The 18,620-nt window shown below is 43.3% G+C and overlaps 1 protein-coding gene across 1 annotated transcript; it reads right to left on the minus strand.

Annotated features, from left to right (window-relative positions):
- Positions 1–4,472: 4,472 nt before the first annotated feature.
- LOC131904924 (PRAME family member 20-like) lies at positions 4,473–18,620 on the minus strand. Its single transcript, XM_059255916.1, is given in 8 exon segments — positions 4,473–4,482; positions 6,340–6,924; positions 7,412–7,725; positions 16,050–16,408; positions 16,411–16,538; positions 17,268–17,439; positions 17,442–17,851; positions 18,157–18,620. Coding segments are annotated over 8 exon segments (2,442 nt in total).

Below are 18,620 nucleotides of genomic sequence, written 5' to 3' on the forward strand. Positions count from 1 at the left end.
CCTAACATGCCCTGCTCTTGGAGATTTTATACGCTTTACCTCCACGAGACCATTCCAAAACACTACTGCCAGAGGCCATAAGAATATATAGCAGATGACAACTGATATTCATAAGGTCAACCCACCAGATAAATAATTCTCTGATGGAGGAACCTTATCAAGCAAGGCTTATGAGACCACAGGCTGCTGTGGATTCTGGTTGCTTCTGTCTGTAATTTTCCCATGAGCCACTACATTTCTCCCCTAAAAACAGTCATGGGTATTTCCCCCACTGCCTGTATGTTTATCTTGTGAATCTATTCCATTTACTGGGCAAACATGTATCTGTGATGGTCTGGAAGATGATTTCTTCTTAAGCCGTATAATGTTAACGGATAAAAATAATGCTAGCTTTTTTCATAGCTCAGGCTGACATAGGAAAATAACAGTATTCTCAACTACAAAGACAGCTTTTTACACAGTTAGCTGGTTTAAAACCTCAGAGCAAATTCAAAGTAAACTAGTTGCCACTGCAAATGAATGCACAAGGACAAATTCCCAAGTGTCTGTTTGCTAATGTTGCTTTGTGCCTGATACTTGGTTCAACAAACAGAGTATCAGGCACAAAGCAACATTAGGAGACATAGCTTCCTGCAGCTCTTGAATCTCTTCGTGAACTCAGTTTTATGATACAAGACTCAAGATTCGGCCAGTTGTTTATTGTTTAGGTCATGAATTTCAGTGTCACTGTCTGTTGGGAAATGCTGAGCATCATGCCCCACCTTTACAGACTGACAGCCAAATGTTGCCATGGTTACTCACTCACTAGCCATGACATCAGCATGGCAGTCTAAGTCCAAGAGAACCCTTATGATTTCATGTGTGTTATCAGAATGGCTCTGACCCTCAAAATGTAACTCATATATTGTCTAAAGTTTTCTGTTTGAGAGAGATGTAGCTATATGGAGACAGATTTTTCAGATGATTTTTCAAGATGAAGTAAAAAAAAAAAGAAAAGAAAAGAAAAGAAAGTACCATCTGAAAGCATGTGTTTCTTTCCTAATACCCCTCAGATAGAAAAGTTTAGTTCTAGCTGACATCATGGATTTTTTTTTCATAGCCTGGGTGCAGTCTTGGAGCAGGACCTCCAATACACTGCATAGGTTCTTTTGGAGACATAGCTCAGAGGTTAGGAGTGCTTCCTGCTCTTCCTGGGGACCAACATGTCATCCTTTTTCTTTTGTTTTTGTTTTTGTTTTTTCGAGACAGGGTTTCTCTGTGTAGTTTTGGTGCCTGTCCTGGATCTCGCTCTGTAGATCAGGCTGGCCTCGATCTCACAGAGATCCACCTGCCTCTGCCTCCCGAGTGCTGGGATTAAAGGTATGCACCACCACCACTAGGCCAACATTTCATTCTTAGCACCCACAAACATCTGTGACCTCAGCAACAGGTGATTTCATATTTTCTCTAGTCTGAGAACACTTGAGTCATCAGCACACACATACACACACACACACACACGCACCATTTCATAAACATAATTAATAATAAATAAAAATAAAATATTTTAAAAATAAAAAATAAACTCATAGAAACAAAATTGAAGAACTTCCAAAATTGATATACTCATCTGGCTTACCTGTCCAAAGAAGAAAAGAGTCAAAGGCAGTTGGGCTAGTGATGCAGATGTGTGATCTCCATAGCAGGGGACAAGGCTGGAGAAATAGCTGTGACTGTGGTTTGAGGGCTATGGCTCCATCTCAATGTTAAAATCTTGCTCTGGATTTAGGGAATATATTGATCCCAGCCCTGTCCTCCATGAGGGGGGAAACATTAAGTGCTTTGAGGATGCAGCACTCAATTCTCTGTTCTTGAGAAATGGAAGCACCTACTTTAGAAAATTCTTCCCAGTCTTTGCCCTCTTGACTCTCAGAAGACTAACGATTCACATCCATGTTTTGAGGACATTCCTTTTATTTATTATCCTTGAGTATGTTTGTGTGTGTGTGTGTGTGTGTGTGTGTATGTGTGTGTGTGAGGATATGAGTGTGTGTATGAGTGCTGGTAAATGTGTATGTGAGTATTTTTATTTATGTGGTGTGTATGTGTATGCATATGTGTAGGCCCTAGTATGCCATGGTAATACTATGGAGGTCAGAGGATGATTTTCTTTTTTTTCTTCTTTGTTATTATTATTATTACTTATTATTTTTGAAATGCAGTCTTCCTTTGTTACTTTGGCTGTCCTGTAACTCACTATATAGAAAGAATAGCTGCCAACTCACAGGATCCACACGCTGGGAATAAAGGTGTGCACTACCAAACCTGTCAGAATAGCTCTTGCTTAGCACAATGAAAGCCCAAGGTGCTCTCCCTCTCTGTCCCTCCCCCAACTCAGCCCTCTTGATCCCTCATGTTCCACACACCATCCCCTCACTTCTATCCCCCGACTTCCCAATTTATCCAGAAGATCTTAACTATATCCCCTTCCCAGTTTATCCAGGAGATCTTAACTATTTCCCCTTCCCAGTTTATCCAGGAGATCTTAACTATTTTCCCTTCCCAGTTTATCCAGGAGATCTTAACTATTTCCCCTTCCCAGTTTATCCAGGAGATCTTAACTATTTCCCCTTTCTGGGGCTCTCCATGAGTGTCCCTCTTAGGGTCCTCCTTTTTACCTAGCTTCTCTGGGTTGTGGATTGTATCCTGGTTATGCTTTGCTTCTCATCTAATATCTAAATATGAAAGAGTATATACTATGTTTGTCTTCCTGGGTCTGGGATACCTCACTCTGGATGATTTTTCTTCTTTTTTTAATTTTATTTTTTGGTTTTTCGAGACAGGGTTTCTCTGTGCAGTTTTGATGCCTGCCTTAGATCTCACTCTGTAGACCAGACTGATCTCGAACTCACAAATATCTGCCTGGCTCTGCCTCCCAAGTGCTGGGATTAAATGTGTGTGCCACCACTGCCACACTGGATAATTTTTTGTCTTTTCATCCATTTGCCTACAAATTTCCTGAGGTCATTTTTTTTTTATGATGTAAATGAGTAATGCTCCATTGTGTAAATATACCACATTTTCTTTATCCATTCTTCAGTTGTGAGGCTTGATTTGTTTGTGGGGGCCCTGGCAGTGGGACCAGGACTTATATCATGTGCATGAACTGGCTTTTGGAGCCCATCCCCTAAGGTGGGATACCTTATTCAGCCTTGACGCAGGGGGGAAGGGCGAGGTTCTGCCTCAACTTGGCATGCCAGACTTCATTGACTACCCAAGGGAGGCTCTATCCCCTCTGAGGAGTGGATAGAGAATGGGATTGCAGGGAGGTGGGATGTGGGAGAAGAGGAGGGAGGGGGAACTCTGGGTGGTATGAAAAAATTTAAAAAAATTCAAACGTTTAAATGTTACTCCATACAAAAGAAAGAAAGAAAGAAAGAAAGAAAGAAAGAAAGAAAGAAAGAAAGAAAGAAAGAAAGAAAGAAGGAAGGAAGGAAGGAAGGAAGGAAGGAAGAAAGGAAGCCCAAGATGCTTTTCTCAGCATTGTAAAAGAGGGACCAAAGGAAGAGAAGGCAAGAAAGGTCCCAAAGGAGGAAGCCAGGATGGTGCCTAGGGTGTTGAATAAGAACAGACTGCATTCTCAGGTAGTTCTCTGTATTCTTAGACAACATTGGGTGTAGAAATACAGGATCTGGGCCTGGAGAGATGGCTCAGGTTAAGAGCTCCGACTGCTCTTCCAGAGGTCCTGAGTTCAATTCCCAGGACCCACATTGTGGCCCACAACCACTTGTAATGAAATCTGGCACCCTCTTCTATGTACATAAGAAATAAATAAATAAATAAATAAATAAATAAATGAATAAATAAATAAATATGTAGCTAGAGTTTTCCTTCTGTGCCCACAGTCAGGACAAATCTCTCTCACCTGCCAGTCCCACAGCCACTCAGACCTGACCAAGTAAACACAGAGACTTATATTGCTTACAAATTGTATGGCCATGGCAGGCTTCTTTCTAACTGTTCTTACAGCTTAAACTAATCCATTTCCATAAATCTATACCTTGCCACATGGCTCGTGGCTTACCGGCATCTTCACATGCTGTTTCTCATCGTGGTGGCTGGCTCTGCATCTCTCCGACTCAGCCTTCCACTTCCCAGCTTTATTTTCCTCCTTGTCCCCGCCTTTACTTCCTACCTGGCCAATGGCCAATCAGTGATTTATTTATTGACCAATCAGAGCAACACATTTGCCATACAGAACATCCCACAGCATAAAAAAATAAATACATAAATAAATTTTTTAAAAAAGGAAAATGCAAAAGCTGATTGGTGGAATGCCCATTAGAATGTCCAGGTATAATTGGGGTTAGGAGAGAATCAGAATTCTGGAGGCTGAAGCTGGAGGATCTAGACTTCAACACCGGACTGAGATACATGATCAAACCAAGTATCAAAAAATCAAAGAAATGAAAAAAGTAAACAAATCCCAGTTTCTAGAAAATACTAAAAAGACAAAGGGGGGTCATTACAAATTCAATTGAGCACCTTTGAAGTCATGTGCTCTGAATCCCAATGCTGAGACCTTTCCCAAGGATTTCATGTCCTGCACAGCTTTGAGAATAACTAGCTTAGTGTGATGGGGAAAGAAAAGCCACAGACACAGGTAGAGAAATGCTGGGGATGAGTGATCAGTGTGCTGTGAAGGAGCCGCACCAGGAACTCCAAAACACAGAACATTTATTATATGCAATGGGCAGAAGGGTACAGCTACTCATGATATGGGATTTCTGTGAGGAACAATCCCAAGCTGCAATAATCCCAGGGAGGATTTCATCCATCCCCACCCCTCACACCCAGTAGGCTTCCATAGCTCAGAACTCAAGCATGATCCTATTTAGTCTTATCAATGAAACCCAGGAGTCAAGTATGGGATAATAATGTGGAAGATCAGAGAAGCAAAGGAACAACCACCAGTGACTTCTTACCTCTCCAGTTACTCTGACCTAATGAGAGACCAAGATCCCGTCTGCACCTCCCAAGTACAGGAATTAAAGGAATGAGCCTCGAAGTGCTGAGATTAAAGGAGGTGTGTGCCACCACTGACTGGCCTCTATGGTTAACTAGTGGCCTAGCTCTGCCCCCTGGTCTCAGGGCAAGCTTGATTTGTCAGAACACCAACAAACAATACAACAGTACCAAGCAGTAACCTTTTCCAATTTATTGCCAGCACAGGCAATGCCTACTCTCCAGCTCATAGATAGAACGATTAAAACATTTATAGCATTGTCTTGTAGCAAAAGTCACTTTTGGGGGCTTTCTTTTTGTCCTTATTATACTTAAGAGTTCGGGACAAAGTTGGTCAAACTGATCTACAAGTACCAGGCCCCTATGATCGTAGCATTCCAGAGGTGCAGGGTATAGCTCCTGGGTCAGCTTGCTCAGTTTGGCTGTGTGGTGAAGCAGTTGCATCAGGAGAGGCAGAGACAGATTATTATCAATGAAATTGACCTTGGTGAGCTGGGAGCATTGGCTCAGGGCAGGCAAGAGCACCCTGAATCCTGAATCCTCCAGCCAGCATTTCTCCAGTTCTAGGCTTTGTAAAGTGGCTTTGACTCTTTCCAGGAGAAGTCCAAGTGGTCCAAGCCGCTCAACTAAAAGTACAGAGCTCAGGTGCAGATGCCGGAGCTCAGAAAGGTTCAGGCACTGGGGCAGGTAATCCAAGTCTGCCTGGGAGAGGTGACAGTAAGTAATGGATAGGGTCTCCAAGGGCTTCTTCAGGGACCTGGTGAGAGAACAGAGATGGGTTTCTGTCACATGGTGTTGAAGAGGATGATAGAATTGATAATGAAGCAGGTGGCACTTCTCCCAAATTCATTCTGCCCATGGAGGTCAACCCCCTTTTATGCTCAGTCATCACAGCATTCTAGTGTGAGACCTGTGGGTATCAGCATGGGCCAGGCTCAGGGCACAGTAGAAAACCAGTCATCTTCCTAACAAGGAAGGGAGCAAGCCTGGTGATTGTAGGAAGAACTCCCTCTTCCAAACAAGCTTCAGCAGCATCATAGGAGTTTCCCTGTAGAGTCCTTTCCTCAACACTGCCATATCCTGTTCTCACAACTTCAATGCCAGTGTCACACACTTCCCATTCATCAGTCTCTTTCTGGATGCCCAACAACCTTTCTCAAATGAGCAATTAGAGGCATCCTGCTGCCTGGATCATCTTAGCACAGAACTCATCTGCTTGGATATGCAAGGTTTACAGTGGCCAGACCATCAAGGACTGGCCTACTAACCTACTCACCTACAAGAAACAGAGGTGGGTTCTATCCGGTCTGGTGGACCCTCTCTATCCTTCCTTACCTGAGCCACTCTCTCATGCAGCCAACTAGAAGGTAGATATCATTTATATAGAGATGCTGAAGGCCATGGAATTTGGGGAACTGAGAGAGCAATGTGCTTATCCACTCCTCTTCCAGCCCTTGGGATTCATCCATCCTGAAGGTATTGGTGATGCCCTCTATGACTAGAGTGTGAAGGTTTCTCATTTGCCCCAGGTAAGGTCCAAAAGCAGCCATGTCGTCTATCCACAAATCACGCAGGTGCAGCTCCCGCATACAGTGGAGATCTACAGATTTTAAGATCTCTATGACGTTGGAGATGCATGATTCCCAAATCTGAAGCTTCAGACAGCATAGATGAATGGAACCTTTTCTCTGCTGGGACCACTGCACCATATGAGTGGCATATTCTTTGGTGTCATTGTCCACAAGTTGGAGGTCAGTTACCACCTTCAAATTGTTCTTCATCCCCGAGTCATGGCATGTCTCCATGGGCTGCTCAAGTCTCACGACCTGTTGAGAGCAGTCTCCTTCATAGGTTCCAGCCCATATGCTCCAGAAGTGAGTGTCTGTAGTTGTCAAATCCAGCACTCTGACTTTCCCCTTTCTGTGGGAGAAATGGCTAGAATCCTCAGCAAATCAGACAAGACTCATCTTACAGGCTTCTTCAAACCACATCTCACACTTCAGCTATCCCTTCCAAAAAGTTCTTTCTCCCTATGTGTAAAATCAAGCCCAGAGCCTCCTGCTCTGTCAAAAGGGAACGTTCCCATGCTGGTATCCAGAGCCCTGTCTCACTTTCTTCCATTTCATTCCCCTTAATCTCAGCCTCACTCACTCCACCTATATTTTTGCAGTATAAGTATTCCTTTGGGCTATTACTAGATGGCTGTGTCTAATCTAATCTTTTCTATCCTCCACATTTGCCGTTATTTCCCGAGATGGTTGAGACTGGGTGGGCCCTAGCATCTAGAATCTTCTAAGCTGATGCTAGCAGAATCCTCTAATTTCCCTTTGGTCAAATACTCCTGTTCTCTGCTTGTTCTCTCTCTGTACACACAGAGCCTCCCTCCACCCCAGATGATGGTGTTTACCTGGGGCAAGCCATCTGTGTTATAAAGGCATCTAGTCCACCAAGCAGAGCCTGCAAAGTTTCCAGGTGGGGGGTCTTTATCAGGGCTCCTACAGGAAGGTATAGGAATGGCCATATAGGGACCATGGCTCTCAGCACGTTTGTCTGTCTCTTCTTGAAGGCCACCTCAAACATTGCTGGGAACAGCATCCAGGGCATCACTTCCAGAGCAGAAATGGTCAAGGCCTCCTCCCTCAGTAGCCCTTCTATTGCAAGCTGCTGGAGTGTTGGTGGGGCTCGGTCTCCCATTGTGACTGGCTTTTTGGAGTCAATATCCTGGGGAAGCATGGAAACAAATACAGTATTAATGTCTGGCAACTTGGGAAAACCAAGGCTCAGCCTAAGGTTTTATAATGAATAGACTTTGGTCAACTCTCCAGGTCCTTAAAGTAAGCAAAGGATCACCCAGTTCCCAACTTTTTCACTGCCTCCTTTCATACAGCTGACAATGGGTGGAACAACTGAGGGCCATCTGTGAAATGGGTATAATTACTTACTGACTACAGTGGTTGGTTACCCACTGATTTGGGTATGAGCAAAGGAGTCAATAGGGCTGCAAGCTCCAGCTCTCCAAACTCCAAGGCTGAACTGGGTGGGACACAAACACTAAACAGAATCAGCCAACCTCAGTAGCCATTGCCCTTGTCCGTAATCATTATAAAGCATCTGGAAAGAGGAGACAAGAAAGAGAGAGAGAGAGAGAGAGAGAGAGAGAGAGAGAGAGAGAGAGAGAGAGAGAGAGGGACTGAGGAAGGGAAAGAGGGAGGGAAGAAGGAAGGAAGGAAGGAAGGAAGCAAGGAAGGAAGGAAGGAAGGAAAGAAGGAAGGAAAGAAGGAAGGAAGGAAAGAAGGAAGGAAGGAAAAATACAAACAACCAGCAAAATAAGAATATAAACCAAGTATAAAGGAGAAGACTAAGAAGTGGAAATGACGATTCACATCTTGCAGGTAGGAACATCACTTGCTCAATGCCATAGTTGTTTACTTCTAGAGCACAAGGGCAGCCTACCTGAGGTCTGCAGAAACCCAAAAAATGAAGGACATTGGTGGGGGGAGTGTATTTCAACTTAAACATCAACTGATAGGCCCGGCGATGGGGTCTATGCCTTTAATCCCACTACTCGGGAGGCAGAGACAGGTGGATCTCTGTGAGTGTGATGCCAGCCTGGTCTACAGAGCGAGTTGCAGGACAGGCTCCCAAGCTACACAAAGAAAACCTGTCTCAAAAACAAACAAAACAAAAAAAACCCTGATGGTTTAGACTAGGCTGGCGTCAAACTCACAGAGATCAGCTTGCCTCTGCCTTCCTCAGTCCTAGATAAAAGGCATGCACAAGAATGCCTGGGTTCAATTGACATAAAGATCAGCCTAGTCATGGGATTTAAGTGACTCACATTTGTGGTTCTGGTCTGCCTGAATAGCCTTGAGTTCAAGGTCACCCTGACATATTTTGGGGAGCGGGGGTTTTGAGTAGCTTTGGATCCTGTTCTTGAATTTGCTGTGTAGAGCAGGCTGGCCTCGAACTCACAAAGATCAGCCTGCCTCTTCCCTCTGAGTACTGGGATTAATACCCTCACATTCTTAGTGAGACTCTGAACCAATAAACACAGAAACCATACATGACCAAATTAATTATTGTGTATAAACGAGAGCACGTTGTCATATTCTGATTATCCTGCCCTTAGGGGGCTGAGGTGGATGAATCTGTTTGAATTTATCTTAAAAAAACAACAAAACAATATCAACAACAGCAAACAAACAAACAGATAAACAAACAACCACTAACTCCCACACAACCCCAGCATGATGAAATAATACATAGACCATATCTGAAGCAAGGACAGGCCTAGACTTGGCTGCAGGAGGTGGGGTGTCCTGTGGAGCTGAAGGACTTACCTGATCTGGACACTGGTGAGAGGCCTCTAAACCCAGGCAAGGGCAGGATGTGACTCCAGGATCCAAGACTGAGCATTTCTCTGGCTGCTCTAACTCTTTATATACCTTTCCACTGAACCCTCCCCTTTGTGGCCACACCCTCCCATCCTAAGTCTGCAGTCTGAATCAACAACTGAGTCTCCACCCACTTAATGCTTTTGGGATTTACATGGTGTAGGACCAACTCTAAATCCAGGAAAAAATCTTAAGCAAGGCTGATGGTCACTGAAGCCGTGTTATGGTGGCCCATGCCTTTAATCCCGGCATTAGGAAAGAGAGACAGGCAGATATCAAGAGACACCCTGTGGTGATATTTTATTTGTGCTGAAATGTGATTTTGTTTTGTTTTGTTTTGTTTTTTTGAGACAGGGTTTTTCTCTGTGTAGCTTTGCGCCTTTCCTGGAACTGACTTAGTAGCCCAGGCTGGCCTCAAACTCACAGAGTTTGGCCTGGCTCTGCCTCCCGAGTGCTGGGATTAAAGGCGTGGGCCACCACCACCTGGCGAAATGTGATTTTTTATTTGTAATAAATAAAGTTTGCCTTGAGGTCATAGCGAGCCATAAACACAAGTCAGGTGGTGGTAGCACATGCCCTTAATCCAATCACAAGGCAGGGAGAGTCTCTGTGTGTTCAAGGACACAGCCAAGCTTTGTGACACATGCCTTTAATCCCAGTACCAATCATAGAGACCTGGAGGTCTGTACAGACAGGCAGTGATGAGGAAGTGATGTGGCTGGCCTTAGAGACAATGAGAAGGCAGAACAGGAAGGCAATAAAGGCGCAGGTTAGACAGGAAGAGGCTCTCTTGGGAAGCTATGGTGAAGTGGTGAGCTAAGGTGAGTTGGCGGCTATTGCTCTGATCTCTATGGCTTGCACCCCTGTATTTGGCTCTGTGTTTCTTATTTAATAAGACTGTTCAGAAATTTGTCTTCAACACCCTGTCTAGGAAAAGGAAAACAAAAGCAGGAACATCATCAACAACAAAACTCATTCATTGATCCAAACACAAACCCTGAGTCATTAATTGCTGATCTATGTATTTATGTTTTAAATGTTTTGATCGGGGTTTTTAAAGTGTAGCTAAGGTTGGTTGGAACTCCTGTGGCCTAGGCTGAGCTACAATGCTCAGCAATCCTCCTGTCTCCATCTGCCTTTTGTTATGGTGTGAGCTGCCACACCTGAGTTTTATTCTTGTGTGAACAACACAGTTCTGAAGTGATTTGGCCCATCATTTACAGGACTGTGTCTCATGATCAGCTTGAACCATAGAGCTGAGAATGTCATTCATTGTTAAAGGATCTTTGTCCAGGTCTTCATGAACCGGATCGGGGGTTGTGCTGGATGCTATGGCAGTCCATTGCTAGGACAGCTGCACGGAAGACTGAGGCAGGAGGATGGTGTGAGTGCATTCCTCTTGTGACGAGAGTACTGGTGATTCAGCTCAGTTGATAGAGACTTTCTCTAGTGTGCTCAGTTATTATAGCAGCATGCAGGAGCAGGAGGATAGCTGCAAGGTTGAGTCTAGCCTGTTACAGGTAAAACCCTGTCCCAACGAATGGACAACACTGAGAGCTGTTGCCCGGTGTCAGAGAACAGCTTGGCAGAGAGACCTGTGCAATCTTGCCTGCAGTCTGGACCATGACTCCTCGTCTGTTGTTCTCAAGGCCTCCATTCCACTCCCTTCAGCATGACAAGCCCCTTAGAGCATCTACCTGGCTAGGATTACCATCACCCCACTCAATTCTAACTGCTACTAGGAATCAAAATTTAAAAAATGTAAACTAGAAATATAAAACACAATAAAAACTTTCTAGAGTGGATATACCTGCCAGAACATTTGGCCTCTAAGTCAACACAGATGCATTTGTACTTTCTTTTACACTTTCTGCAATTTTGGGGGCACGTTGTCAGGTAGCCCAGCTAGGAAGCTAGAATGACCTTGAGTCTCTGCTCCTCTGTCATACTCTCAAGAGTCGGGGGATTGCAGATGTGCATCTTTGTGTCCTATTTGTGGATTTCTGAGATATTAGCCAGGCTTTGTGCATGGGAGACCATCATTCCAGCAGCTGAGGCGCATCCCAGAATTTTTGAAGGGGCTGGGGTACAAGGATGGCCATGTTTGATGTCTGTAGTCATCCCACTCCTCAAAGAAAGGTGGCCACTCAGGTTTGTGTCCAGGTCATTTTAAGTTATGAATCAGCTACTTGGCTCATTTATTTATGTAATTTGCTTTTCTCAGGCTGGCCTGGATGTCAATATTTAGCCCTACTTGGCCAAAGACTTTTTTTTATCCACTTGCCTTCCACAATGGGATAGTGGGCTTACAAGCCTGTACCACACAAGGTTTTCTCATTCTTTTGTTTTTGTTTTTGTTTTTGTTTTTGAGGTGGTCTCTTGCTATGTAGCTCAGACTGGCCTCTCACTCACACTACAGACTATTTCTCCTTTTTTAGCTTCCCAATGGCTGAAAACTACTGGTGTGAATTACTGAGACATCTTGGACATCTTTTTGTTACTTCCATTTAACAGTCTCTGTTTTTCAGAGACCTGATCTGCAGTAGTGCAGGACAGCCTGTGGAGCCCACCCTCTTTCCAGATGCTCTCAGGTAGTTTCGTGGCTTTTTTGTTTGTTTGTTTTTGTTTGTTATTTGTTTCAAGGCAGTGATTCTCTGTGTAGTTTTAGAGTCTGTCATCTAGAACTATGGTCATCTCTGGCTATCTAACAAGATAGAAGCCAGCATTGGCTTATGAGACTTAATCATTGTTTTAGTTTTATTTATTTATTTTTTATTTTTTTATTTTTGCAGGATCCCACAGAGCAACTGTTGCCCCCTAAACAACAGGAAGTAATTCTAAGAAAATGATGCCCCCTTTCCGGACAGGTTTTGTTTTCTCAAGGTTATGGATGGTTGTCATCTGTTAGGGGTTGGTTATAAATTTTAATAGGGTTGTGTGTGGAACAATAAAGTTTAGACTCAGGAATTTCCTTTGGAAAGGATAAAAGGGGATAGATGGACTAGAACAATAAGGTAAACTATCATGTCTATTTGTAAACTAATTTAGTAATTATCAGCTTTAGATAATTCACATTAGTATGGATTCTTGTATATTGATACAAATGTAAAATTATTTTTCTCCTTCTGTTTAATATAATTTGTATATTGTTACAAATATAAAACTATACTTGTCATATTGTATATATGCTTAAAATATTTTTGTATATTGACACAAATGTGAAATTATATTTGTCATACTGTAAATTTGTTCTACTGTTTAGGATAATTTGTATATTGATACATATTAAGGATGTTGTTGTCATATTGTACTATTCATTTCTACCTCTGAATAGGATATTTTTGTATATTGCCACAAACTCAAGATCATTGTCCTTGTACTGTGTATCTGTTTATAGATTGTTTATTTTATTTGTGAAGCTTTAGTCTTTTTTTTTTTTAATTTTTTTTTTTTTTTTTTTTTTTTTTTTTTTTTTTTTTGGTTTTTCGAGACAGGGCAGGGTTTCTCTGTGTAGCTTTGCGCCTTTTTCCTGGAACTCACTTGGTAGCCCAGGCTGGCCTCGAACTCACAGAGATCCGCCTGGCTCTGCCTCCCGAGTGCTGGGATTAAAGGCGTGCGCCACCACCGCCCGGCTTAGTCTTTAAGCTATATAGGTTGATAAGAATTACAGGTCAACAGTCACCCATGCTTTTCATGTTTATAGTCGTGTTAGTTAGGTTTTCTAGATATACAGAAACATATATTGGATGGATAGATAATCTTCAAACACTTCATAGACCTAGAGAATATGGCACTTAAATGGTTTAATAACCTAGAATTCTGTTGACATGAGACACAATTGCACCTGGCTGTACCAATCCACTCCTGGAAAGATGTTGGGCATTGAAGACAGTCCATATGGAGTTTATCGTCTTCTTGGCATAAATGGCCTGTTGAGCAAAGAACTGCCTTTGCCTCGACTGCTGAGAGCAAGCACACTGTCCTTACATGACTTCAAAGGGTGCTCAATTGAATTTGAAATGACCCCCCCCCCTTTGTCTTTTTAGGATTTTCTAGAAACTGGGATTTGTTTACTTTTTCATTTCTTTGATTTTTGATACTTGGTTTGATCATGTATCTCAGTCCGGTGTTGAAGTCTAGATCCTCCAGCTTCAGCCTCCAGAATTCTGGTTCTCTCCTAACCCCAATTATACCTGGACATTCTAATGGGCATTCCACCAATCAGCTCCTGCATTTTCCTTTTTTTAAAAATTTATTTATTTATTTATTTATTTATTTATTTATTTATTTATTTATTTATTATGTACACAGAAGAGGGTGCCAGATCTCATTACAAGTGGTTGTTGGCCACCATGTGGGTCTTGGGAATTGAACTCAGAACCTCTGGAAGAGCATTTGGTACTCTTAACCTGAGCCATCTCTCCAGGCCCAGATCCTGTATTTCTACACCCAATGTTGTCTAAGAATACAGAGAACTACCTGAGAATGCAGTCTGTTCTTACTCAACACCCTAGGCACCATCCTGGCTTCCTCCTTTGGGATCTTTCTTGCCTTCTCTTCCTTTGGTCCCTCTTTTACAATGCTGAGAAAAGCATCTTGGGCTTCCTTTCTTTCTTCCTTCCTTCTTTATTTTCTTTCTTTCTTTCTTTCTTTCTTTCTTTCTTTCTTTCTTTCTTTCTTTCTTTCTTTCTTTCTTTCTTTCTTTTGTATGGAGTAACATTTAAACGTTTGAATTTTTTTTAAATTTTTTCATACCACCCAGAGTTCCCCCTCCCTCCTCTTCTCCCACATCCCACCTCCCAGCAATCCCATCCTCTATCCACTCCTCAGAGGGGATAGAGCCTCCCTTGGGTAGTCAATTTAGTCTGGCATGCCAAGCTGAGGCAAAACCTAGCCCTTCCCCCCTGCGTCAAGGCTGAATAAGGTATCCCACCTTAGGGGATGGGCTCCAAAAGCCAGTTCATGCACATGATATAAGTCCTGGTCCCACTGCCAGGGCCCCCACAAACAAATCAAGCCTCACAACTAAAGAATGGACAAAGAAAATGTGGTACATTTACACAATGGAGCATTACTCATTTACATCATAAAAAAACAATGACCTCAGGAAATTTGTAGGCAAATGGATGAAAAGACAAAAAATTATCCAGTGTGGCGGTGGTGGCACACACATTTAATCCCAGCACTGGGAAGGCAGAGCCAGGCAGATATTTGTGAGTTCGAGATCAGTCTGGTCTACAGAGTGAGATCTAGGACAGGCATCAAAACTACACAGAGAAACCCTGTCCCGAAAAACCAAAAAATAAAATTAAAACATTAAAAAAACAAGAAAAATCATCCAGAGTGAGGTAACCCAGACCCAGAAAGACAAACATAGTATATATTCATTCATATTTAGATATTAGATGCAAAGCAAAGCATAACCAGGATACAATCCACAACCCAGAGAAGCTAGGTAAAAAGGAGGACCCTAAGAGGGACACGCCTGGAGAGCCCCAGGAAGGGGAAATAGTGAAGACCTCCTGGATAAACTGGGAAGGGGAAATAGTTAAGATCTCCTGGATAAACTGGGCTATGAAAAAAGCTAGCATTATTTTTATCCATTAACATTATACGGCTTAAGAAGAAATCATCTTCCAGACCATCATAGATACATGTTTGCCCAGTAAATGGAATAGATTCACAAGATAAACATACAGGCAGTGGGGGAAATACCCATGACTGTTTTTAGGGGAGAAATGTAGTGGCTCATGGGAAAATTACAGACAGAAGCAACCAGAATCCATAGTAGCCTGTGGTCTCATAAGCCTTGCTTGATAAGGTTCCTCCATCAGAGAATTATTTATCTGGTGGGTTGACCTTATGAATATCAGTTGTCATCTGCTATATATTCTTATGGCCTCTGGCAGTAGTGTTTTGGAATGGTCTCGTGGAGGTAAAGCGTATAAAATCTCCAAGAGCAGGGCATGTTAGGTTACTCTGAAAAATCTAAAAGAAAGGGTTAGAGACAAAGGGACAGAAGAGTATGGGGACAGTGTAGGCAGAATGTATGGTATCCAAATATGGGATTGCTAAAGAACTCACTCGGTAAATTAAAAGGATATTATGGTGCTCTCAGTCAAAACTGCTTTATTGAAAAGTTTGAAAATTGTAGTGGGGGAAGTAATGTTCCCCTTGAGGGCCTTTATGTGAGGTACATAACCAGTAGATGGATGCTATCCAGCAACAGAACAACATGGTACCCTCCTTATCCAGTCCCTTTTGCTCTTTGTATTTTCCTTTCATTTTGTCCCCTTCCCCTGTGTCTATAGTATCTCATACCATGAAATGCTGGGATGGAATCCCAACAATTTTCAAATCTCCTTTGTTGTCCAAGGTTAGGTCTGTATTGTTGACAGAAAATGAACCCCCAGTCCTCCATGTCAATGATTCTCCTTCAAATATGAACCACCAGTGAAGCAATCTTCTTTCCCAAGTACATCCAAAAATGCTTGAATGCATACGTTGTGTCTCTAATGAGTCATTTGAGTCCTGGCTTTGATTTCTCAGAGCCCGGCAGTGATCTCTCCTTATTTATTGCCAACATGAACATAGTGTGGCCTCCAGGTTATAAACACAGAATCCCCGACAATCTAGACATCTCTTACTCACAAAGTAGATCTCTTTCGGCTGTCTTATAGCACAGAGTGTTTCCATAAGCTCAGAACAATGTTGGGCAAATCTGTCCGGCATGACATCACCATTGTCATCATAGACCTCACTGGGGGCAGGGTACATCTCCCGGGTCAGATGTGTCAGGTTGGCAGTGTGCTGCAGCAGCTTCTTACGGCTGCACACAGACAGGAAGTTCTTCATCAAATTGACTTCAGTGAGCTGGGAGCACTGGCTCAGGGCAGGCAGGAGGACACTGATTTGGAAGTCCATCAACATACAGCCCTTCAGTTCTAAAGTCTGCAGTGGAGCTGTCAGTCTTTCCAGCAGTCTTCGTAGAAGTGAATGACTTAAATTAAAAAGGTGACACCACTCAGGTCCAGATGTTTGAGCTGACGGATGCTTGGACACTGGGACAGATAACTCATGTCTGATTCTGATAGCATGCAGCTAGTGATTGCAAGGGTCTCTAAGGGATTCTTCAAGCACCTACAGGGAGACAAAGGAGTTTATCTCAGTAAAGTCTAATGGTAGTAGAGGAAAGGTGATGCCTTTAAGGTAGCAGAGGCTAGGTAGTCCTAAGGTCATTCTGAGAGCATCATGATGCTCCCTGATGGAGAGTTAACACTTATGCACTATCACTGTCACTATTTGTCCCCAGATCTGTTCCCTCTGCACTGTCAAGCACAAAAGCACATCAGCTGACAGATGATATTAGCAGGAAACCAAGAAGGACCAACTATGGAATGGTTTTTAGAACCATCCCTGGGTGTGCCAACATTGGCCTCAATGAGCCCTACCTTCCTAGCACAGCCTCTGTCCTGCTTCCAGGGCTTCCCTGTGCTCCTAATCACACACTCTTTCTCTCTTTTCCCATTTATTCAGGCCCTACTTGTGCTCAAATAGCCCTTGCCCCTTGGGGAATCAGAGAGAGAGATGTAAACTGTTCATACAGTTCTAAGGAGAGGGCTGACATGGGGGCAACATGTGGTTAAAGACCTCATACCCTCTGTAGATCTGTTTTCACTTCATCTGGGACCCTAGCAAAGACCTTTTCTCGATCATGGATGCTAGAGTAGCAGAAAGACTACTAGATCAATTATCTTAAGGTCATATCAATGTGTCCTCAGGAGTGGCTGGGAAGCCACAGGTGTACACTGAAGTTTCGGTGAAAAGATTTTTCTCTGACCTGTGGAGCATACTCTCTATCCTCCTCACCTGAGCACTTGGTCAAGTCGTTCATTCAGGAAGAAGACATCATTCAAATAGAGATGCTGGAGCATGTTGAGTTGGGAGAACTGGGAAATGATCTCTGTAAAACACCATTCTTTCATCTCTTGGTTCCCAAGCCACTCCAAAGGTGTGTATATTTCATTGATAACGAGTTTTGAAGGTCTGTCATCTGGCCCAGGCCAGGGGCTATCATTGCAAGGGTTCCCAGGTCCCAGCATTCATTCACTTCCAATTCCTGTATAGAGCTTGGCTCAAATACCTCCAGCAGCTCTAGGGGGTTATAGACAGGCAGGGCCCAAAACTCCAGCTTTTGACAGATCACCTGAACCACATCTTTTCTCTGCTTGGCCCACCAATAGAAATACCTTAGGTATTTACAAAGACGGCTGGATTTGAGAGAAAGGTTCATCAACACAGTCACGACTTGTTTCCCCTGTCGTATGGGAGGATGCACTACCGGTTGGGTCTCAGTAATGACATCTGGAGAGCAGACACCATCCTCTATTCCAGCCCACACATTCCAGAAGTTATGTTGGGCATCCCGCAAATCAAGCACTTTTAGTTTCCGACTCCTGTTGGTCAAACAAGAAGGAGATTCAAATGACGGGAGTACCAGTTTGTAATCTGCTTTGACCCCACACATCAAATTCCCTTAAATCTATTTCTTGAACCCAGACTGTTTCCATTTCTAGTGGATGGGGGAAGAGGCAAGGGCAGAGTCATTGATATTGACTACATCTATTCTTAGTCTGCTCCACACACCACTGTCCTTTTTCTTTTATTCACTTCTCTAAGACATCTGATTCAACTTGGACCACATTCTAATCTCTGTAGTCACTTCATCCATACACTTCCCCTCCATGTTCTCACTTACCTAGGCTGATCCTTCTGGTTAATCAGCAAATCCAGGCCACCCAGCACAGCCTTCCATGTCTCCAGGTGGGGACTCTTCATCAGGGCTCCCACAGGAAGGCATGGGAAGGGCCAGGCTGCCACCATCGCCCTCAAGATGTTTGTTTGTTTTCCACTGAAGGCATCTTTGAATAGTGGTGGGAAGAGTTCCATGGGCAGGTCTTTCAGAGCAGAGATGGCCAAGGCTTCATCTTTTAGCAGACTTCTTCTTGCCAGCTGTAGGAGCGTTGGTGGCGTGCTCATCTTGGCCTTCAGGTAGACAGATGCTATAGAAATATCCAGAGGAATAAACCCTTTCAGGCAAACCACTTTTAGCAAGCCTCTTTGCCCCTTCACTGCATAAACCATGCAGGGCCCCGTCACTGCTCTAGAAATGTGGGAAACCTTGTATTTCTGATTATAATTCTTGGTCTTTCTCATAACCAT

This window comes from Peromyscus eremicus, chromosome 2 (genome assembly GCF_949786415.1).
Source record: "Peromyscus eremicus chromosome 2, PerEre_H2_v1, whole genome shotgun sequence".
In the NCBI taxonomy this organism is placed as follows: Eukaryota; Metazoa; Chordata; class Mammalia; order Rodentia; family Cricetidae; genus Peromyscus; species Peromyscus eremicus.